The sequence below is a fragment of the Mustelus asterias genome, chromosome 28 (assembly GCF_964213995.1).
Source record: "Mustelus asterias chromosome 28, sMusAst1.hap1.1, whole genome shotgun sequence".
NCBI classification, from domain to species: Eukaryota; Metazoa; Chordata; class Chondrichthyes; order Carcharhiniformes; family Triakidae; genus Mustelus; species Mustelus asterias.
In genome coordinates this window covers 8,556,315-8,575,938 of record NC_135828.1, presented here as the reverse complement: position 1 = coordinate 8,575,938, position 19,624 = coordinate 8,556,315, and the positions used below count along the sequence as shown (strand labels likewise).

The following is a 19,624-nucleotide window of genomic DNA, read 5'->3' as shown; positions in this document are numbered from 1 at the left end:
TGGAGAACCTGACACACACAATGTTAACATCATTGAGCAGCAGAAAATTAAGTGGATTTGTCCTGCTATAATGTTAGGGAACCTACTGGCTGGACAAGATACTACAAGATGTAACCTGCCCTTCTCTGTATAAATGGGGTGAACCCACATCTTCATAGAATCCCCACCGTGCAGAAGGAGGCTTTTCACCCCTTTGAGCCTGCACTGACTCCCTGACAGAGTATCTTACCCAGGTCCTTTTCCCCACCCTATCCCTGTAACCCCACACATTTCCCATAGCTAATGGGACCCTAAGGGGCAATTTATAATGGCCAATCAACCGAACCTACACATCTTTGGACACTAAGGGATATTTTACCATGGCCAATCCACCTAACCTGCACATCTTTGGGGTGTGGAAGGAAACCCACGCAGACACTGGGAGAACATACAAACTCCACACAGACATTCACCCGAGGCTGGAATTGAACCCAGGTCTCTGAAGCTGTGAGGCAGCAGTGCTAACCGCTATGCTGCCAAGCTAACCACGGTGCCAGTGTGCCACCCGTCTTGCCTGTCTCTCAAGAATTGGCATGGCAATGCGCCATTCCCTTCCCCAGACACTAACCTAACTTTAATGGTCATTTGTCCAGTGACTCCAATGGCTCTCCCATTGGTGACGATGCTTGCAGCTGTCCAGCCTCTGAATGTGGCTTTCTCTCCCTAACCTCCTCTGCCTCTGTCCTCTGCTAAAACACACGTTAAAATCTTTGACCAAGCTTTTGGTCAACTGTTTTGATTTTCATGAATAACTTTCATGTTCTGAGCAGTGGAATGTTCTGCTCTATTTTAAGGTGCTATGTGAAAGCACATTATTGCTACTGTTGTTGACTTTACTGTACACTGGAATGCACTTGACATGAGATACCTTTGTAGTGATTAGATTTCAGTGGCAGTCAATTTTGTTTAAAGAAAGGCAGGTCCAACACAAGCTGGAAGAACAGCTCCTCATTTACCAGTTGGGTACCTTACAGCCCACTGGACTCAACACTGAGTTCAACAATTTCAGGTCATGAACTTTGTCCTCCATTTTGTATTTTCCCCATAGTTCCTATCTGTATCTTGTTCTCATATTTAGCTTTGAGAGAGCTCTGACCTTTATTCTGCCATTGACACATTCTTCTATTTTGCTTTCAGACAGTGCTGACCTTTATTGTGCCATTGACACATTCTGCTATTTTGCTTTCAGACAGTGCTGACCTTTATTATGCTATTAACACGTACTCTGGACCAAAGCATTTTTTCTTTACTATTACCATTCCCACTCCCTTTGCTTTTTTCTCTTGTTGTCTTGGTAATTTAATCTTCCCTGCCCTCTAACCTATCCCTTACCCTCCGCCCCACTTTTTGCTCTTCCTGACCCTCCCCTCTTTCTCAACAGCCTGACACATTTCTGCCTCAGTTCCGAAGAAGAATCATATTGGACTCAAAACGTTAACTCTGTTTCTCTCTCCACAGATGCTGCCAGACCCGCTGCGATTTTCCAGCACTTTCTGTTTTTACTTGCATTTGTATAGCACCTTTCACAATCTCAGGATTCCCCCAACAGCCAATTAAGGACCTTTTTCTGGATTGGAGTCACTGTTGTAATGGAGAAACTGCAGTAGATGTGGCACCTTATGTCTGTCACATCTCTTTGAGGGAGCTTTAAATTAGTCCCACTGTCCCTCTCTTTCCCCATAGCTCTGAAAGTGTTTCCCCTTCGACTCAATATCTAATCCCTCTTTGAAAGTTCCTATTAAATCTGCTTTTTGTTCCATTTGTTTGTGGGACATGGGCATTGCTGGCTGGCCAGCATTTATTGTCCATCCATAGTTACCCTTGTGGAGGGCAGCTGAAAGTCAACCACATTGCTGTGACTCTGGAGTCACATGTAGGCCAGACCGGGTAAGGACGGCAGATTTCCTTCCCGAAAGGACATTAGTGACCCAGCTTCTACCATCCATAACAGTACATCCTAGATCCCAAGAACTTGCCACGTTAAAAAATCTTCTCATTTCCCCCCTCTGGTCTTGTTGCCTATTCCCTGAACTCTGTGTCCTCTGGTTACACTGACCCTCAGGTATGGATAGAGTAACATGATGGGCATAGCACTGAGTGAGCTGTAATCGCCAGGCCTGGCCTAATATGAGTTCAAATGAGAGACAAGTTAAAATGGCTGCAGGGGAATTTAAATTCAATTAACCAAAATAAATCTAAAATTAAAAAACTATGATCATAAAACTACTGAATTGTCACAAGCCCATCTGGTTCACTAATGTTCTTTAGGGAAGGAAATCTGCCATCCTTACCTGGTCTGGCCTACATGTGACTCCAGAGCCACAGCAATGTGGTTGACTCTCACCTGCCCCTATGAAACGGGATGTAGTGGTGTTGTCACTGAGCTATTCATCTGGAGACCTAGGGTAATTCTCTGGGACCCGGGTTCGAATCCCACCACGGCAGATGGTGAAATTTGAATCCATGAAATATCTGGAATGACTGATGACCATGAAACCATTGTCGTAAAAAAACCATTTGGTTCACGAACGGCCTTTAGAGAAGGAAACCTAAGTGCAATGTTGCAGAACTGACCTAACCGAAGGTCTATCAACATTTGGCTAGAGGGTAAAAATCCTGCCTTAAATTGTGACTGACTGCATATTTCAAAAGGTTCTGATGGAGCAGAAGAGCATTATCTGTTAAGATAGTAACGTTTAAACAGGGGTGTCGTGTTGTCGATGCCATCATTCGTTGCTGTCAGAATGTGAGGCACCGCTCTCTCTATGGCACTCAAAGGTTTTAGATTAAGAAGTGACCTCCGGAGCCAGGTCACTACTGCGGACCCCCATGCACTGGGGAAGGGCAGTCTGTGGCCGTGGCTTTAGTCAGGCAGGGACCTTGCCACACTGCCTAGATTCCTTCAGTGTGGCTGGGTCAAAATCTTGGAACTCCCTCCCTAACAGCACCGCGGGTGTTCCTACACCACATGGACTGCAGCAGTACGAGAAGATGCCTCACCACCGCTTTCGCAAGGGCAATGAGGGACAGACAACAAATGCTGGCCTAGCCAGCGACACCCACACAAAAAAAACCTCAGGATTGCCAATTCTGCTTGGATGTATTCCTGGAGACGTAGCTTCTCCCCTTCAGTAATCCAATCCAAACATACACCCCTTTCCCCCGCCCACCAAATCTCGATTCACGTAGCACGGTGGCACAGTGGTTGGCACAGTGGTTAGCACTGCTGCCTCACAGCGCCAGGGACCTGGGTTCGATTCCTGGCTTGAGTCACCGTCTGTGCAGTCTGCACGTTCTCCCTGTGTCTGTGTGGGTTTCCTCTGGGTGCTCCGGTTTCCTCCCACAGTTCTAAAGATGCCCTGGTTAGGAGTGTTGGCCATGCTAAATTCTCCCTCCGTGTACCCGAACAGGTGCCGGAGTGTGGCAACTGGAGGATTTTCACAGTAACTTCATTGAAGTGTTAATGTAGAATCATAGAATCTACAGTGCAGAAGGAGGCCATTCGGACAATCGAGCCTGCACTGACAAGAATCTCACCCAGGTCCTATCCCTGTAACCCCACATATTTACCCTCCTAGTCCCCCTGACACGAAGGGGCAATTTATCATGGCCAATTAATCTAACCCGCACATCTTTGGTGTGTGGGAGGAAACAGGAGCAGCCGGAGGAAACCCATGCAGACTCCTCACAGACAGTGGACCTGAGGCTGGAATCAAACCTGCGTTCCTGGAGCCGTGAGGCAACAGTGCTAACCACTGTGCCGCCCACAAGTAAGCCAACTTGTGATGCTAATAAATAAACTTAAACTTTAAATTGATAAACGAAAGTGTTAAAAACACAATTAAAATGGACACTTTTTTTTGACGCTTTTATGACTTTTCTCCTGGGTCGTCCAGAGGATTAATTTTTAATTCCCGGCATCTCCAGGATAATAGAAACATAGAAAAACTACAGCACAAACAGGCCCTTCGGCCCACAAGTTGTGCCGAACACATCCCTACCTTCTAGACCTACCTATAACCCTCCATCCTATTAAGTCCCATGTACTCATCCAGGAGTCTCTTAAAAGACTCTATTGAGTTCGCCTCCACCACCACTGACGGCAGCCGATTCCACTCGCCCACCACCCTCTGTGTGAATAACTTACCCCTAACATCTCCTGTGTACCTACCCCCCAGCACCCTAAACCTGTGTCCTCTCGTAGCATTCATTTCCACCCTGGGAAAAAGCCTCTGAGAGTCCACCCGATCTATGCCTCTCAACATCTTATACACCTCTATTAGGTCTCCTCTCATCCTTCGTCTCTCCAAGGAGAAAAGACCGAGCTCCCTCAGCCTATCCTCATAAGGCATGCCACTCAATCCAGGCAACATCCTTGTAAATCTCCTCTGCACCCTTTCAATCTTTTCCACCTCCTTCCTGTAATGAGGCGACCAGAACTGAGCACAATACTCCAAGTGGGGTCTGACGAGGGTCTTATATAGCTGCATCATTATCCCCGGACTCCTAAACTCAATCCCTCGATTGATAAAGGCCAGCACACCATACGCCTTCTTAACCACCTCCTCCACCTGCGGGGCCAATTTTAGAGTCCTATGGACCCGGACCCCAAGGTCCTTCTGATCCTCCACAGTACTAAGAGTCTTTCCCTTTATATTGTACTCCTTCATCCCATTTGACCTACCAAAATGGACCACGACGCATTTATCTGGGTTGAAGTCCATCTGCCACTTGTCCGCCCAGTCTTGCATCCTGTCTATGTCCCTCTGTAACTTCTGACATCCCTCCAGACTATCCACAACCCCACCAACCTTCGTGCCGTCGGCAAACTTACCAACCCATCCCTCCGCTTCCTCATCCAGGTCATTTATGAAAATGACAAACAGCAAGGGTCCCAGAACAGATCCCTGGGGCATACCACTGGTGACCGACCTCCATTTAGAAAAAGACCCATCTATACCCACTCTCTGCCTCCTTTGGGCAAGCCAGTTCTGGATCCACCGGGCAGCAGCCCCTTGGATCCCATGCCCTCTCACTTTTTCTAGAAGCCCGGAGGGTTGGCGACATTGCTCATTGGAATCATTGGACGGTTACAGACAGCACAGGAGGAGGCCCTTTGGCCCATTTGAGTCAGTGTCGGCTCTCTGCAAAGGCTCATCGCACTCCCCCCCCCCCCCCCCCCCCCCCCCAAACCCCCTCCGCACTCTTTGCAGGTAGCCCCGCACTGCCACGGTGCTGTCTGTTCAGCTGCTCACTCACAGTTTGCATCTGAACCTGCCTTGGCCACCCTCCCAGGCGGTGCATTCCAGATCGCAACCACTCGCTGCACAAAAAAAAAAGCCTTTTTATTCCCCTCGGGTCACCGCCGGCTGTTTTGCCAATCGCTTTAAATCAGGGTTCCCTGGTTTGCAACTCCAGTAAGTATCTTGTAGGGAGGGGGGGTGGTGGGATGTGGGTTCCTCGCTGCCCTGCCAAACAATTTGTGCAGTTTCATAAACTTCAAGTGTTTGCCTTTGTTACTTACTGGTTGAGAGAGAGAGAGAGAAGGAAGGTTGTGGCTGTTTAATCATTAATGGACTCGATTGTATCGACTGTGAAACCGCGCGGGCAATGCTGAGAGGAGCAAGCAGTTTCTCACAGTGAGAAGCTGGAACTAAATCTAATCTCCTCCTCCTGTGAGCGTTGGCCAAATAACGCTCCCCGGAATGTGATTCTTCTGGACAGCGGAAAGAGACTGCAAGCTCATTTATTCCACGGCAACTTTGTTGATGCATCGCGTCAGCAGGTAGCTTGGTAAATGCAGATGACCCGGGTTCATTGCTGTGCAGTGTGTTAATGGGTGGAGCCTGCCACCTCTGTGCTAGGCGTTACTTATTGACATGTGCCAGGGGCCTTATCAGTGTGGAGGTGAGCGGAAAGATTTGTGGGATGCTCCTGTGACTCAACTGTACATTCTCTTTGTTTCTCATACCGATATCTGTCACTCCCTGTCCGGCAAAGAAGTTTTGGCAAACGAAATCATCAGTAAGTATCTGCATGTGCCTGCTTGAGTGTTACCTCAAGTTAAAATAACTCAATATGGCTTTTAACTCGTGTTGTACCTGTGCCCATATCCAGCCTGAAGGGTCTTACTTGTCAATATTTAAGGGCCAACGATCTTGAACATTCTAGGGTAGCACAGTGGTTAGCACTGCTGCTTCACAACGTCAGGGACCCGGGTTCAATTCCGACCTCGGGTCACTGTCTGTTTGGAGTTTGCACGTTCTCCCTGTGTCTGCGTGGGTTTCCTCCAGGTGCTCCGGTTTCCCCCCACAGTCCAAAGATGTGCGGGTTAGGTGGATTAACATAGAAACATAGAAAAACTACAGCACAAACAGGCCCTTCGGCCCACAAGTTGTGCCGAACAGATCCCTACCTTCTAGACCTACCTATAACCCTCCATCCTATTAAGCTCCATGTACTCATCCAGGAGTCTCTTAAAAGACCCTATTGAGTTCGCCTCCACCACCACTGACGGCAGCCGATTCCACTCGCCCACCACCCTCTGTGTGAAAAACTTCCCCCTAACATCTCCCCTGTACCTACCCCCCAGCACCTTAAACCTGTGTCCTCTCGTAGCAGACATTTCCACCCTGGGAAAAAGCCTCTGAGAGTCCACCCGATCTGTGCCTCTCAACATCTTATACACCTCTATTAGGTCTCCTCTCATCCTTCGTCTCTCCAAGGAGAAAAGACCGAGCTCCCTCAGCCTATCCTCATAAGGCATGCCACTCAATCCAGGCAACATCCTTGTCAATTTAGCCATGCTAAATTGCCCCCTAATGTCAGGGAGACTAGTGGGGTAGATATGGGGTTAGGACCTGGGTGGGATTGTTATTGATGCAGGTTCGATGGGCCGAATGACCTCCTTCTGCACTATAGTGATTCTATGATTCTGATGGTGGAGTTAAGAAGGTGAATGTATTTGACCAAGGTCACTGCTGGGAAGAGGGGGGAGTTACCCCATGACTGAGTTGATCTGATGGAGTGAGTAGAAGTGTGGGAAATGATACAGGAATGAGTGGCACAGTGGTTAGCACTGCGGCTTCACAGCGCCAGGGACCCGGGTTCAATTCTGGCCTTGGGTGACTGTGCGGAGTTTGCACATTCTCCTCATGTCTGTGTGGGTTTCCTCCGGGTGCTCTGGTTTCCTCGCACAGTCCAAAGATGTGTAGGTTAGATGGATTAGCCGTTGGAAATGTGTGGGGTTACGGGGATAGGGACAGGGGAGAGGGCCTGGGTAAGATACTCTGTGAGAGAGTCGGTGTGGACTCAATGGATCAAATGGCCTCTTCTGTACTGTAGAGATTCTATGATTCCAATGATTCTCATGGATGGAATGTGTCCATCGTGAGTATAAGGGAATGGGGGCTAGTGTTTTGCTGAGATGGGTAGTGGATGTGGGAGAGGAGATTGCGACAGGGCTAGAGTGCTTGGAGAAAACTAAATGGTCCCTCCAGAATTCAGGAGCTGTTAGTCGTTTTTTAAAAAATAATTTCTTCAATAATTGGGATTTTGTACGAAAAGTAAGCATCAGAACTCCTTAGATACTGTTACCAGAGATATTGTGTCATCATTTGGATTTACCTTTTTTATTCTTTCGTGGGATGTGGGCATTGCTGGCTGGGCCATCGTTTTAATTACCCATCCCTAATTGCCCTTGAGAAGGTGGTGTTGAGCTGCCTTCTTGAACCACTGCAGTCCCTGAGGTGTAGGTACATCCAGAGTGCTGTTAGGGCATTCCAGGAATTTGACCCAGCGACAGGGAAGGAGCGGCAATATATTTCCCAGTCAGGATGGTGAGTGGCTTGGAGGGGAACTTGCAGGTGGTGGCGTTCTCCATGTATCTGCTGCCCTTGTCTTTCTAGATGGTAGAGGTGGTGGTTTTGGAAGGTGCTGTCGAAAGAGCCATGGTGAGTTGCTGCAGTGCATCTTGTGAATGGTCCACATGGCTGCCATTGTGGGTCGATGGTGGAGGGAGTAGATGTTGGAGGTGGATGGGGTGCCAATCAAGCGGGGCTGCTTTGTCCAGGATGGTGTCGAGCTTCCTGAGTGTTGTTGGAGCTAAAATCTGTCATCTTGCAAATCTCAGTAATGCAATTCTGATGCGTTAGGCATGGCTCAGAATTGGAAAGCTCTGGGTTCAAGACCCTTCCAGCAATGTGAGAGCATAATCGTGGCTGAAACTTTGGTGCGGTGTTGAGGGAGTGCTGCGCTATCAGAGGTGCTGAGATGTTAAACCGAAGTGGTACCTTCTATCTCAGGTAGGCTATCATGGCATGATTCACAAATTGGAAAATTCTTCCAACGTCCTAGACAACATTAATGCCTCAACATCATTAAAACAGTCATAGGCCGGTATATTACGACCTCGCTCAGGTGAGGCTCATAAAATCCCACCTGAGACCAGCGAAGAATTCCGTTCTGGGTTCTTCGGAATCGGGGCGGGCGTGATGGTAAAATTATGGCCATAATGTCTGTAGAAGCTTGCTGTGTGCAAATTGGGCGTCACGTTATGTTACGACAGTGACTGCACTTCAAAAGATTTAGTTAGATAAACATCAAAGAACAAAGAACAATACAGCACAGGAACAGGCCCTTTGGCCCTCCAAGCCCACGCCGCTCCCTGGTCCAAGCTAGACCATTCTTTTGTATCCCTCCATTCCCACTCCGTTCATGTGGCTATCTAGATAAGTCTTAAACATTCCCAGTGTGTCTGCCTCCACCACCTTGCCCGACAACGCATTCCAGGCCCCCATCACCCTCTGTGTAAAATATGTCCTTCTGATATCCGTGTTAAACCTCCCCCACTCACCTTGAACCTATGACCCCTTGTGAACGTCACCACCGACCTGGGAAAAAGCTTCCCACCGTTCACCCTATCTATGCCTTTCATAATTTTATACACCTCTATTAGGTCACCCCTCATCCTCCGTCTTTCCAGTGAGAACAACCCCAGTTTACCCAATCCCCCCTCATAACTAAGCCCTTCCATACCAGGCAACATCCTGATAAACCTCCTCTGCACTCTCTCTAAGGCCTCCACGTCCTTCTGGTAGTGTGGCGACCAGAACTGGGCGCAGTATTCCAAATGCGGTCGAACCTACGTCCTATACAACTGCAACATCAGACCCCATCCTGAGAATGTGAAAGGCGTTATCGAAGTAGAAATTTCATTTTATTTCATTGACATTCTCCAATTAAATAGATACTGAAGGAGGAAATGGAAATTTGACATACTGGGCAGAGAGCGCATGTGCATTTGCCTAGTGTACATTTAATACTTTCACATGCCTTTAAGACAATGTATGACCCATTGGAATCCATGTACATCAGCTACTTTACACCACACTATCTTCTTAATCACTTTCAGTGAGATTACTCATTGGATTTATTGATCAAGATTTTAAAACCAATCCAGAAGTCATGTGAGTGACACATCAGGCGATTGCTCTCGAACCTTGTACCTTCTCAACTCTATAAAGATCACAGGTGAACACTTCCAGACAAAATAATTCGACATTTACTCTCCACCGGAATACTGGTCCTGATGCCGTGGTCGGAATTTTATCAGCATGGCACGGTGGCACAGTGATTAGCCTCACAGCGCCAGGGACCTGGGTTAGATTCCCGGCTTGGGTCACTGTCTGTGTGGAATCTGCACATTCTCCCCGTGTCTGCGTGGGTTTCCTCCGGGTGCTCCGCTTTTCTCCCACAGTTCACAGACGTGCTGGTTAGGGTGCATTGTCCATGCTAAATTCTCCCTCAATGTACCAGAACAGGCGCCGGAGTGTGGCGACTAGGGGATTTTCACAGTAACTTCATTGCAGTGTTAGTGTGAGCCTACTTGTGACCACTAATATATAAACTAAAAAAGGAGGGAAGAATTGCCATTGCTGAGATCAAAAGCGGGAGTTAACCCCAACTCCGGGGGGAGGGGAGGGGATAACAGGAGCCTGGGGTGGCATTTTACCAACAGCGGGCATTTAGCCATCCACTACAGGGGGCCGGCCATTCAGCTGAGGGTGGAGGTCTGTTCCCAGAGCTTCTCATTGGAGGCAACCACTGCAGGATGAAGGAAATGGCACCTCCATGATGAGGCATTGGGGGGAAAGAGGGGTGGAGGGAGGTAGGCACCTTCAAGCAGTGGCACCATAGCTACAAACATGGTCATTACCTAGCAACCGCCTCGTGCTATGGTAACTCCTTCCAACACTGATAAAATACTAGTGGGAGTGGGGTGGGAAGGTGGAGGGAGCGGGGGTGGGAGAGGGGGATGGAGGGAGCAGGGGTGGGGGAGGTGGGTGGAGGGAGTGGGGTTGGGGGAGGGGGATGGAGGGAGCAGGGGTGTGGGGGGGTGGGTGGAGGGAGTGGGGTTGGGGGAGGGGGATGGAGGGAGCAGAGGTGGGTGGAAGGAGTGGGGTTGGGGGAGGGGGATGGAGGGAGCAGGGGTGTGGGGGGGGTGGAGGGAATGGAGTAGGGCGGCAGGATTTGGGAAAGTGGTCCTTTATTGGACACTTTAGTGGCACTGTCCAGTGGGTGGCCACGCCACTTAGATTCCTATTACTGGTAAGATGCTGTGAGTGTGGAAGATTCTGGGCTCTCCTCCCATGCCTGAGGCTGGCGTTTTACCAGTGTTGTTGCCTCCCGACCCACAATCCACAGTAACCCTGAGGAGACCTTGTTTCAATGTAACTATAGTGTGTGCAGAATTCCTCTGTGCCCTTTTACCCACTGGGCTTGTACGTGTTTGCTGCCCCACATCTCTGAGGTTTGTGAGCGGAATCCAAGCGCGTGCCAACCTGCTTTGACTCCTGAACTGCCTGTGTGGGTTGACCTTGCAAATCCCTGTGCCGTCTACCATAGCTGGCATGAGGTAGTCAGTAACACAGAGAATAGCATGGGTACATTAGGTGGCACTTGGAACTAATCTAGACATGTTTCTACGGGGAACCAAAGGGTGGTGTCCCTTCAACAAAGACAAACCCGTTAAGCTGATGAAACCCGGAGGGGGTATCACAATGCTGCTTCAGCAGGGATTCTGGAAGGCAGAATTTAACGGACCCCCCAGGTAGCGTGGAGGAGACAGTGAAATAGTAGGCAGCCATGTTGGACAGCTCCCCCATGTAGTCCTGCCACCGGGGAACTTTCCCAGTGCCAGCGAGTGGGCTACCATGTGGATTGGCAAATTTGCATCATTGTAATCTTTTAATGAAGGGTCATCTTATAAAGCAGTTGGCATTTTGCCAACAGTGGATGGGGGGGGCGGGGGGAACCCCTACCATTTGGGCAGGCTACCAGCTTGATGGAGGCAGTCTCACTGCGGCACCCAAGAGGCTGGGCGGCATCGGAGACGGAGGGTGGAATTTTCCCGTCCCGCCTGCCATGGGCAGGACACGGACCATGCAAAGGTCCATTGACCTCGGGAGGGATTTTCCGACCTTGGGGCGAGCGCGGCCGGAAAATCCCACCCAGAAGTTCCATGGTCCAGCGAGTTGGGATACAGGCGCACAAGGCAGTGTCCTTGGCCTCAATACCTTCCTCACCCCGCCCCAGACTCAGCCTCAATCAGAGTCCCGTTACTCTGTTAAATGCATTTTTAAAAAGACCCCTAAGGTTTCAGTGATGACGGATCATTGCATGAACATTGGATTATGGAGGATGAGTTTCACATGATAACCACAGATCGAGTTCCTCATTCCGCCCAATATCTCTCGGTGACATTGGTAGCGTGTTGCGTCAGTTGTGTGAAACTCCTTTGCGTGCTTTTTAACATAATTCATTGACGTAGCACCCAAAGAAACCCAAAGTTTGTGCAGACTTTACCACGTTCAAGACAACTGCTATGCGCCTACATCCGCGCCCTTCAAAGTAACCCATTGTGTGAGATGCTTCTGGGAGATGTTTCAAAGTCTTGTATACCTCTTCAATCGCACCCCAGTAATCGGTTCCCCAACACAACTCTTTAATAACCTTCTCACCTTGCACTCACATCAACGGAATACTAATTGTAAAGGGAACAACAATTTATACCGCATGAGCGGAGAGTGATTGGCAAGTGGACTCTGATTGATAGAGGTGAGAATGCACCAGGGTACAGTTAACTGCCAAGCTTTTGTCAGCAATACCCTGCTTCTTTGATAATCAGTGGCCAATCCTCTGTTGTCTGTGAAGACACGTTTGATTTGATTTGACTTATTATTGTCACACTGGACTGAGATACAGTGAAAAACATTTTTCTTGTGCTATCTAAGCAAAACATACTGTTCATAAAGTACATAGGGGAAAAGGAAAAGGAGAGGGTGCAGAATTATATTGTCGCAGTTACAGGTAGGGTGAAGAGAATGACCTGACAGTCCATCCTTAAACATATTAATAATCTATCCATTTTGTTTGTCTTAATAATGCATGTTTTGAATATTTGATTGAGTAGCAATGATATTTTTATGTGCACAAAATGAGAAAATTCTGTAGCAGGGTCATATGAACTCGAAACTTTAACTTTGTTTCTCTCTTCACAGATGCTGCCAGACCTTCTGAGTTTGTCCAGCATTTTCTGTTTTCATTACAAGAGAATTAAAAAAAAATAATATGTCTTTTTGCTCAAAGGCTTATATTCAGGCCGTGTGATTAGAGCGAATAGTGTCACTGACTGGTGTTTAAGATCCCATGGAGCTAGTGAAGGATTGGCAGGGATTTCCTGGTAGCCGTCATGTATCGGAACATACCAACCTAATATGTCAAAAGTAAGATAGCCCATCACTAAGGGCGGCACTGTGGCACAGTGGTTAGCACTGCTGCCTCACAGCGACAGGGACCCAGGTTCAATTCCAGCCTCGGGTGATGGTCTGTGTGGAGTTTGCACATTCTCCGTGTCGGCATAGATTTCCTCTGGGTGCTCGGGTTTCCTCCCACAATCCAAAGATGCGCCGGTTAGGCTGATTGGCTGTGCTTAATTAACCCTAGTGTCAGGAGATTAGCAGGGTAAATATGTGGGGTTATGGGAATAGGTTCTGGGTGGGATTGTGGTCGGTGCAGAGTTGATGGGCTGAATGGCCTCCTTCTGCACTATAGGGATTCTATGATTCTAGGTTAGGTGGACTGGCCATGCTAAATTGCCCCTTAGTGTCCAAAGGTGTCTAAGGTAGATGGATTAGCCATGGGAAATGTGAGGAGTTACGGGAATAGGGCGGGGAAGGAAGGACATCTGGGTAAGTTACTCTGTCAGAGAGTCATTGCAGACGCGATGGGCTGAATGGCCTCTTCTGTACTGTAAGGATTCTATGATACTAATTATTTCTGACTTCTCTGGCATCTTGCTGTGCATAGAATGGTTTCTGTGCTTGCTTATGGAACAAGTGTGATGCTTTAAAGCAACTTGTTGTATCTGAAGAGCCTCTTCTGAGAAACGTGACGAGGGATTACATAAGTTAAGACTCGTGTCTGTTGCTTGAATCGCGATGTGATTTAGCTCGGGGAAAGACTCACGAGGTGTCCGAGTGGATTTTACCGATCCCTTCTCGAATGTTTTGTTCCCCAGTGACAGCAACCTGAACCACCTGGTGATGGACTCCGAGTCTGAGATGGACAGCACCGAACAGCTGGCACTGGGAAGCACCGACACTTTGGCCAATGGCAACAAGACGGACCAGGAGGCCGCCAAGCGATTGGCCAAACGCCTCTATTACCTGGACGGGTTCAAGAGGTCAGACGTGGCTCGCCACCTGGGGAAAAAGTGAGTGGCGCTGGGGAATGACAGAGGTGAAAGAGAGAGGAGCTGGAAATAAAGCTGGAAAAAAACAGGTTAAGCATCAGTGCGATTGGCAGAAACTTAGACACACGTTAGTCTCTGATTTTCAATCGCCCACTTATAATGCTGTTATCTGTCTCAGATATGGAGATGCCAGCATTGGACTGGGGTGGGGCACAGTAAGAAGTCTCACAACCCCAGGTTAAAGTTCAACAGGCTTATTTGGAATCACGAGCATTCGGAGCGCTGCTCCTTCATCAGGTGAGTGGAGAGGTAGGTTCACAAACACGGCATATACAGGCAAAGACACAATTGCGAAATAATTACAGATTGGAATGTGAAGAATGGTTGGAATGCGAGTCTTTACAGGTAATCAAGTCTTTACAGGTACAGACAGTGCGAGTGGAGAGAGGGATAATCACAGGTTAAAGAGGTGTGAATTATCTCAAGCCAGGACAGTCAGGAGGATTTTGCAAACCCAGGCCAATCTAATTATCCTGCAATTGTGTCTCCGTCTATATATGCCATGTTTGTGAACCTATCTCTCCACTCACCTGATGAAGGAGCAGTGCTCCGAAAGCTCGTGATTCCAAATAAACCTGTTGGACTTTAACCTGGTGTTGTGAGATTTCTGACTCTATCTGTCTCAGAGTAACAAACATAAAGGGTGGAAAAGTCACCAATGCATGATCCTGGTGTGGTGTCTCCCAACATTCCCGTTTCTGCTCCACGTTTTTGTGTTCCCTGGAAATACCAAATCATAAAAATTCACCTAAACCCACATCACAAAAGTCATTCCGCTGGGGTTACAGGGCAGATATTTGGGAGAGGCTGATTGAGACCTCCCCCGGGCTCTGTTACTGGGACTTAGTGTGACCTTTGCGAATGCTTTCAGTCACATGTCATTTTACCCAGCAAATTACCTGAGCAGGTTCAAAGTCTTTGGAAAGCAGCCTTTGAGATTTACCAAGTTCCAGTTCATCTTCTCGTGGCCATCAGAGGGTGCTGCTGTCTCGATGTTCCAAAATGTCACAAAAACAAGCCGTGATGATTCTCCCCGTTTCTCCCCCTCCACTTTCTTTTCATCTCTACTTTCTCTCCTTTCTCTTTTCCTTTTCTGTTTCTCCTCCATTCTTCCTCCTTTCCTCTATGCATCTTTTCTTCCTCTCTCTCCTTCCTCCCTTCTATCTTTCCTCCTGCCCTCTCTCCATCTCACATTCCTTTTCTGTCCTAATGATTGCCTTTATTGTGCACTTTGTAAAATTCTGCATCTGTTCTTCTATTCCTATCTATTTTATCTTCTCCCGCTTTAGTGCTGTTTGTGTATTCAATATTCTACTTACCTCTTTAATGTTCTCTCTTCCCCGTCTCGTTTTCTGTTTCTTCTGTTGGTCTCCTATTCCTATTTGGGAATGTTTTAAACGATCACGTTGTCTGTTATTCTCTCTCTGACTCCACTTGACTCCGCCCTCATATTATTGTCTCCTTGACCCTCTCTCCCTCCCTCTCTCGCTCCCTCTTTCATACATCTCCGCCTGCTACTCTGCTTCTTAAATCCACTAGGGACTGGAGTTCCTCTGCAGCAGTGGGTGGCATGGTGGCACGGCGGTTAGCGCTGCTGCCTCACAGCACCAGGGGCCCGGGTTCAATTCCAGCCTTCGCTGACTGTCTGTGTGGAGTTTGCACGTTCTCCCCGTGTCTCCAAGGGTTTCCTCCGGGTGCTCCGGTTTCCTCACACACTCCAAAGATGTGCGGGTTAGGTGGATTGGCTGTGTTAAATTGTCCCTTAGTGGCCAAAGATGTGCAGGTTAGGTGGATTGGCCATGCTAAATTGCCCCTTAGTGTCCCAAGATGTGCAGGTTAGGTGTAATGGCCATGCTAAATTGCCCCTTAATGTCCCAAGATGTGCAGGTTAGGTGGATTGGCCATGCTAAATTGCCCCTTAGTGTCCCAAGATGTGCAGGTTAGGTGGATTGGCCATGCTAAATTGTCCCTTAATGTCCAAAAGTGTGCGGGTTAGGTGGATTGGCCATGCTAAATTGCCCCTTAGTGTCCCAAGATGTGCAGGTTAGGTGTAATGGCCATGCTAAATTGCCCCTTAGTGTCCCAAGATGTGCAGGTTAGGTGTAATGGCCATGCTAAATTGCCCCTTAGTGTCCCAAGATGTGTAGGTTAGGGGAATTAGCGGGGTAAATATGTGGGGTTATGGGGATATGATCCGGAAAGTCGGTGCAGGTCCGAGTGGCCTCTTTCTGCACTGTGGAGATTCTATGATAATTCTGCCTGAATTGACATAAAGGTGTAAAATGTAGCAGAATTTTTAGGCACAAGTGACATTGAGCACGACTCGAGTTTCTGCAACTTTCTGTTTTAGTTGAAAATATGTTGTGCTGGGTTTAGGCCCTGGAGACAAAATGGCCGTTCCCTCTTTCTCTCTGCAGGCCCTTTACAAAAACGTTCCATAAATTATGCTGCCTCTTTTGGGCAAATTATGCAATAAATTATAAATAAATATTCTGAAATTGAATCTAACTTGGAGGCTAATCTCAGTATAAGTAACAAATAGTGCTGTGTATATTTTAAAAGTAATTTTCGGTCATTTCGGAACAGGTAACTCACGGAAAGTGGATTGAGGCTGATTTTTAAAAGTATTATTGTTTTGTGGTAACTTCATCCTCAGCCATGTCCATAAGACATAGGAGCAGAATTAGGCCACTCGGGTCTGCTTTGCCATTCAATCATGGCTGATTTTTTTCTCATCCCCATTCTCCAGCCTTTTCCCCATAACCCCGATCCCCTTATCAGTCAAGAACCTATCTATCTCTGTCTTAAAGACACTCAATGACCCAGCCTCCACAGCCTTCTGCGGCAAGGAGTTCCACTGATTCACCACTCTCTGGCTGAAAAAATTCCTCCTCATCTGTTTTAAAGGATCGTCCCTTTAGCCTGAGGTTGTGCCCTCTCGTTCTAGTTTTTCCCACTTGTGGAAACATCCTCTCCCCATCCACTCTATCCAGACCTCTCAGTATCCTGTCAGTTCCAATAAGATCCCCCCTCATCCTTCTAAACTCCAATGAGTACAGATCCAGAGTCCTCAACCGTTCCTCATACAACAAGCTCGTCATGCCAGGAATCATTCTTGTGAACCTCCTCTGGACCCTTTCCAAGGCCAGCACATCCTTCCCTTAGATATGGGACCCAAAACTGCTCACAATATTCCAAATGGGGACTGACCAGAGCCTTATACAGCCGTCTGTCGGGCAAACGGCACCTAGTTACCATGCTTAGAATATACAGAAAGTGAATTTTCTTTCTTTTTAAGAATTTGGTTTTAAAACACTGGTTCAGGCTAGATTTTGGGTTTACCATTTTGCAAATGAGTTGGAGGAGCCATGGGAAATGCGTGGGTAAACATTTAACAACTCCAGGTTAAAGTCCAACAGGTTTATTTGGTAGCAAATGCCATTAGCTTTCGGAGCGCTGCCCCTTCGTCAGATGGAGTGGATATCTGCTCTCAAACAGGGCATACAGAGACACAAAATCAAGTTACAGAATACTGATTAGAATGCGAATCTCTACAGCCAACCAGGTCTTAAAGATACAGACAATGCGAGTGGAGGGAGCATTAAGCACAGGTTACAGAGATGTGTATTGTCTCCAGACAGGACAGCCAGTGAGATTCTGCAAGTCCAGGAGGCAAGCTGTGGGGGGTTACTGATAGTGTGACATAAATCCAACATCCCGGTTTAGGCCGTCCTCATGTGTGCGGAACTTGGCTATCAGTTTCTGCTCAGCGACTCTGCGCTGTCGTGTGTCGTGAAGGCCGCCTTGGAGAACGCTTACCCGAAGATCAGAGGCTGAATGCCCGTGACCGCTGAAGTGCTCCCCCACAGGAAGAGAACAGTCTTGCCTGGTGATTGTCGAGCGGTGTTCATTCATCCGCTGCCGTAGCGTCTGCATGGTTTCCCCAATGTACCATGCCTTGGGACATCCTTTCCTGCAGCATATCAGGTAGACAACGTTGGCCGAGTTGCAAGAGTATGCGTGGGGTTTACAGGGATAGGGTGGGAGGGAGAGGGCCTGGGTGAGATACCCTGTCAGACAGCCGGTGCAGACTTGAGGGCCGACTGGCCTCTTCTGCACTGTAGGGATTCTATGATCTAGAAGACCAAGGAAAAGAACACTATCTCGACACTAGTACAGTTTGGGTGCAACTTCCGCCAACTGCGTCCACCACGGAAACTCCAGCCCTTCCTCCCTCTTTCTCTCTCACCTGATGCTGCCTGTCTCTCGTTCTCTCCCTTTTCTTCACTCTCTTCTTCTTCTTTCAGTAATGACTTCAGTAAGATGGTGGCCGAGGAATACCTGAGGTTTTTTGACTTCACGGGGATGAGTCTAGATCAAGCGCTGAGGTAAGAAATAGAAACCAGTCCTTTGTCTGCATTTAAATATATGCCACAGGTCAGAACAATCTGGTTGAAGAGTCCTTTTGCATTAACGCTTCAAAGAAGCCAGATAAATCGTGATTAAAAAGTTTAAAGATTTTTGAGCCAATTCAATCGGGTTAACAAAGTTGGATAAATAGAACTAATTTGAAAAGTCTGATAAGCCATGCTTAAAAACACTACACACAATGGCTGATGTAGCAAGCAATGAAGAAGGCAAAACAGAATGTTGCGCTTCACAGCAAGGGGAATAGAATGCCTTGCTCACAACTGTACAGGGCACTGGTGAGGCCACACCTCGGCTCCTCTGTACAGTGTCTGTCTAATTTCTTGGAGGAAGTTGGGAGAGGATTCGCTAAGGGCAGATTGTGAGCCAGAAGGAGGGGTAAAATGATTCGACGGAATTCCCTCAGGGATTACGCCTACCCCGACCCAAGGCGCCTTTTCACGATGAGGTGAAGAGGGCGTCGAATGGGAAGCCCATTGGGTGGCACAGTGGGTTAGCACTGCTGCCTCACAGCACCAGGGACCCGGGTTCGATTCCCGGCTCGGGTCACCGTCTGTGCGGAGTCTGCACGTTCTCCCCGTGTCTGCGTGGGTTTCCTCCGGTTTCCTCCCACCGTATCCGAAAGACGTGCTGGTTAGGTGTATTGGCCATGCTAAATTCTCCCTCCGTGTACAGGTGGGCGAACAGGTGCCAGAGTGTGGAGACTAGGGGATTTTCACAGTAGAATCATAGAAACTCTACAGTGCAGAACGAGGCCATTTGGCCCATCGAGTCTGCACCAACAACAATCCCACCTTGGCCCTCTCCCTGCTTGGTTACCTTGCTAATCCCTGTAGCCGATCACATCCCAGGACACTAAGGGTTAATTTAGCATGTCCAATGCACCCTAACCTGCACATCTTTGGACTGTGGGGGAGGAAACCGGAGCACCCGGAGGAAACCCACGCAGATACGGGGAGAAGGTGCAGACTCCGCACAGACAGTGACCCAAGCCGGGAATTGAACCCGGGTCCCTGGCGCTGTTAACCACTGTGCTGAGCGTGGATGCAAAGTGAAAGGTTTGGTGAGGGGGGACAAGTTGCCTTGATCGCATCAATCGTTACATCTTTGCTATGCTGCCTAAAGCAGACGTGCCACACACAAACCGCACCAGCAGCGGGCCTTGGAGAAGGGATGATGTGGTATTAATATGCAATGAAGTGATGGTTTCTATGGTCTTCTTACAGAGCGTTCCTGAAGGAGTTTGCACTAATGGGAGAGACACAGGAGCGGGAGCGAGTGCTGATCCATTTCTCACATCGATATCACCAGTGCAATCCTGACGCCATCTCCACAGAGGGTAAG

At 48.2% G+C, this 19,624-nt stretch overlaps 1 protein-coding gene across 1 annotated transcript in view; it reads left to right on the top strand.

Moving 5' to 3' along the window:
• LOC144480207 (PH and SEC7 domain-containing protein 1-like) overlaps positions 1–19,624 on the top strand; it is a 137,097-nt gene that overhangs the window by 43,594 nt on the left and 73,879 nt on the right. The window contains exons 5-7 of the mRNA XM_078199391.1: positions 13,619–13,813; positions 18,160–18,240; positions 19,507–19,619. Of these exons, the coding sequence (XP_078055517.1) occupies positions 13,619–13,813; positions 18,160–18,240; positions 19,507–19,619 (389 nt within the window). The remainder of the gene's footprint in view (positions 1–13,618; positions 13,814–18,159; positions 18,241–19,506; positions 19,620–19,624) is intronic.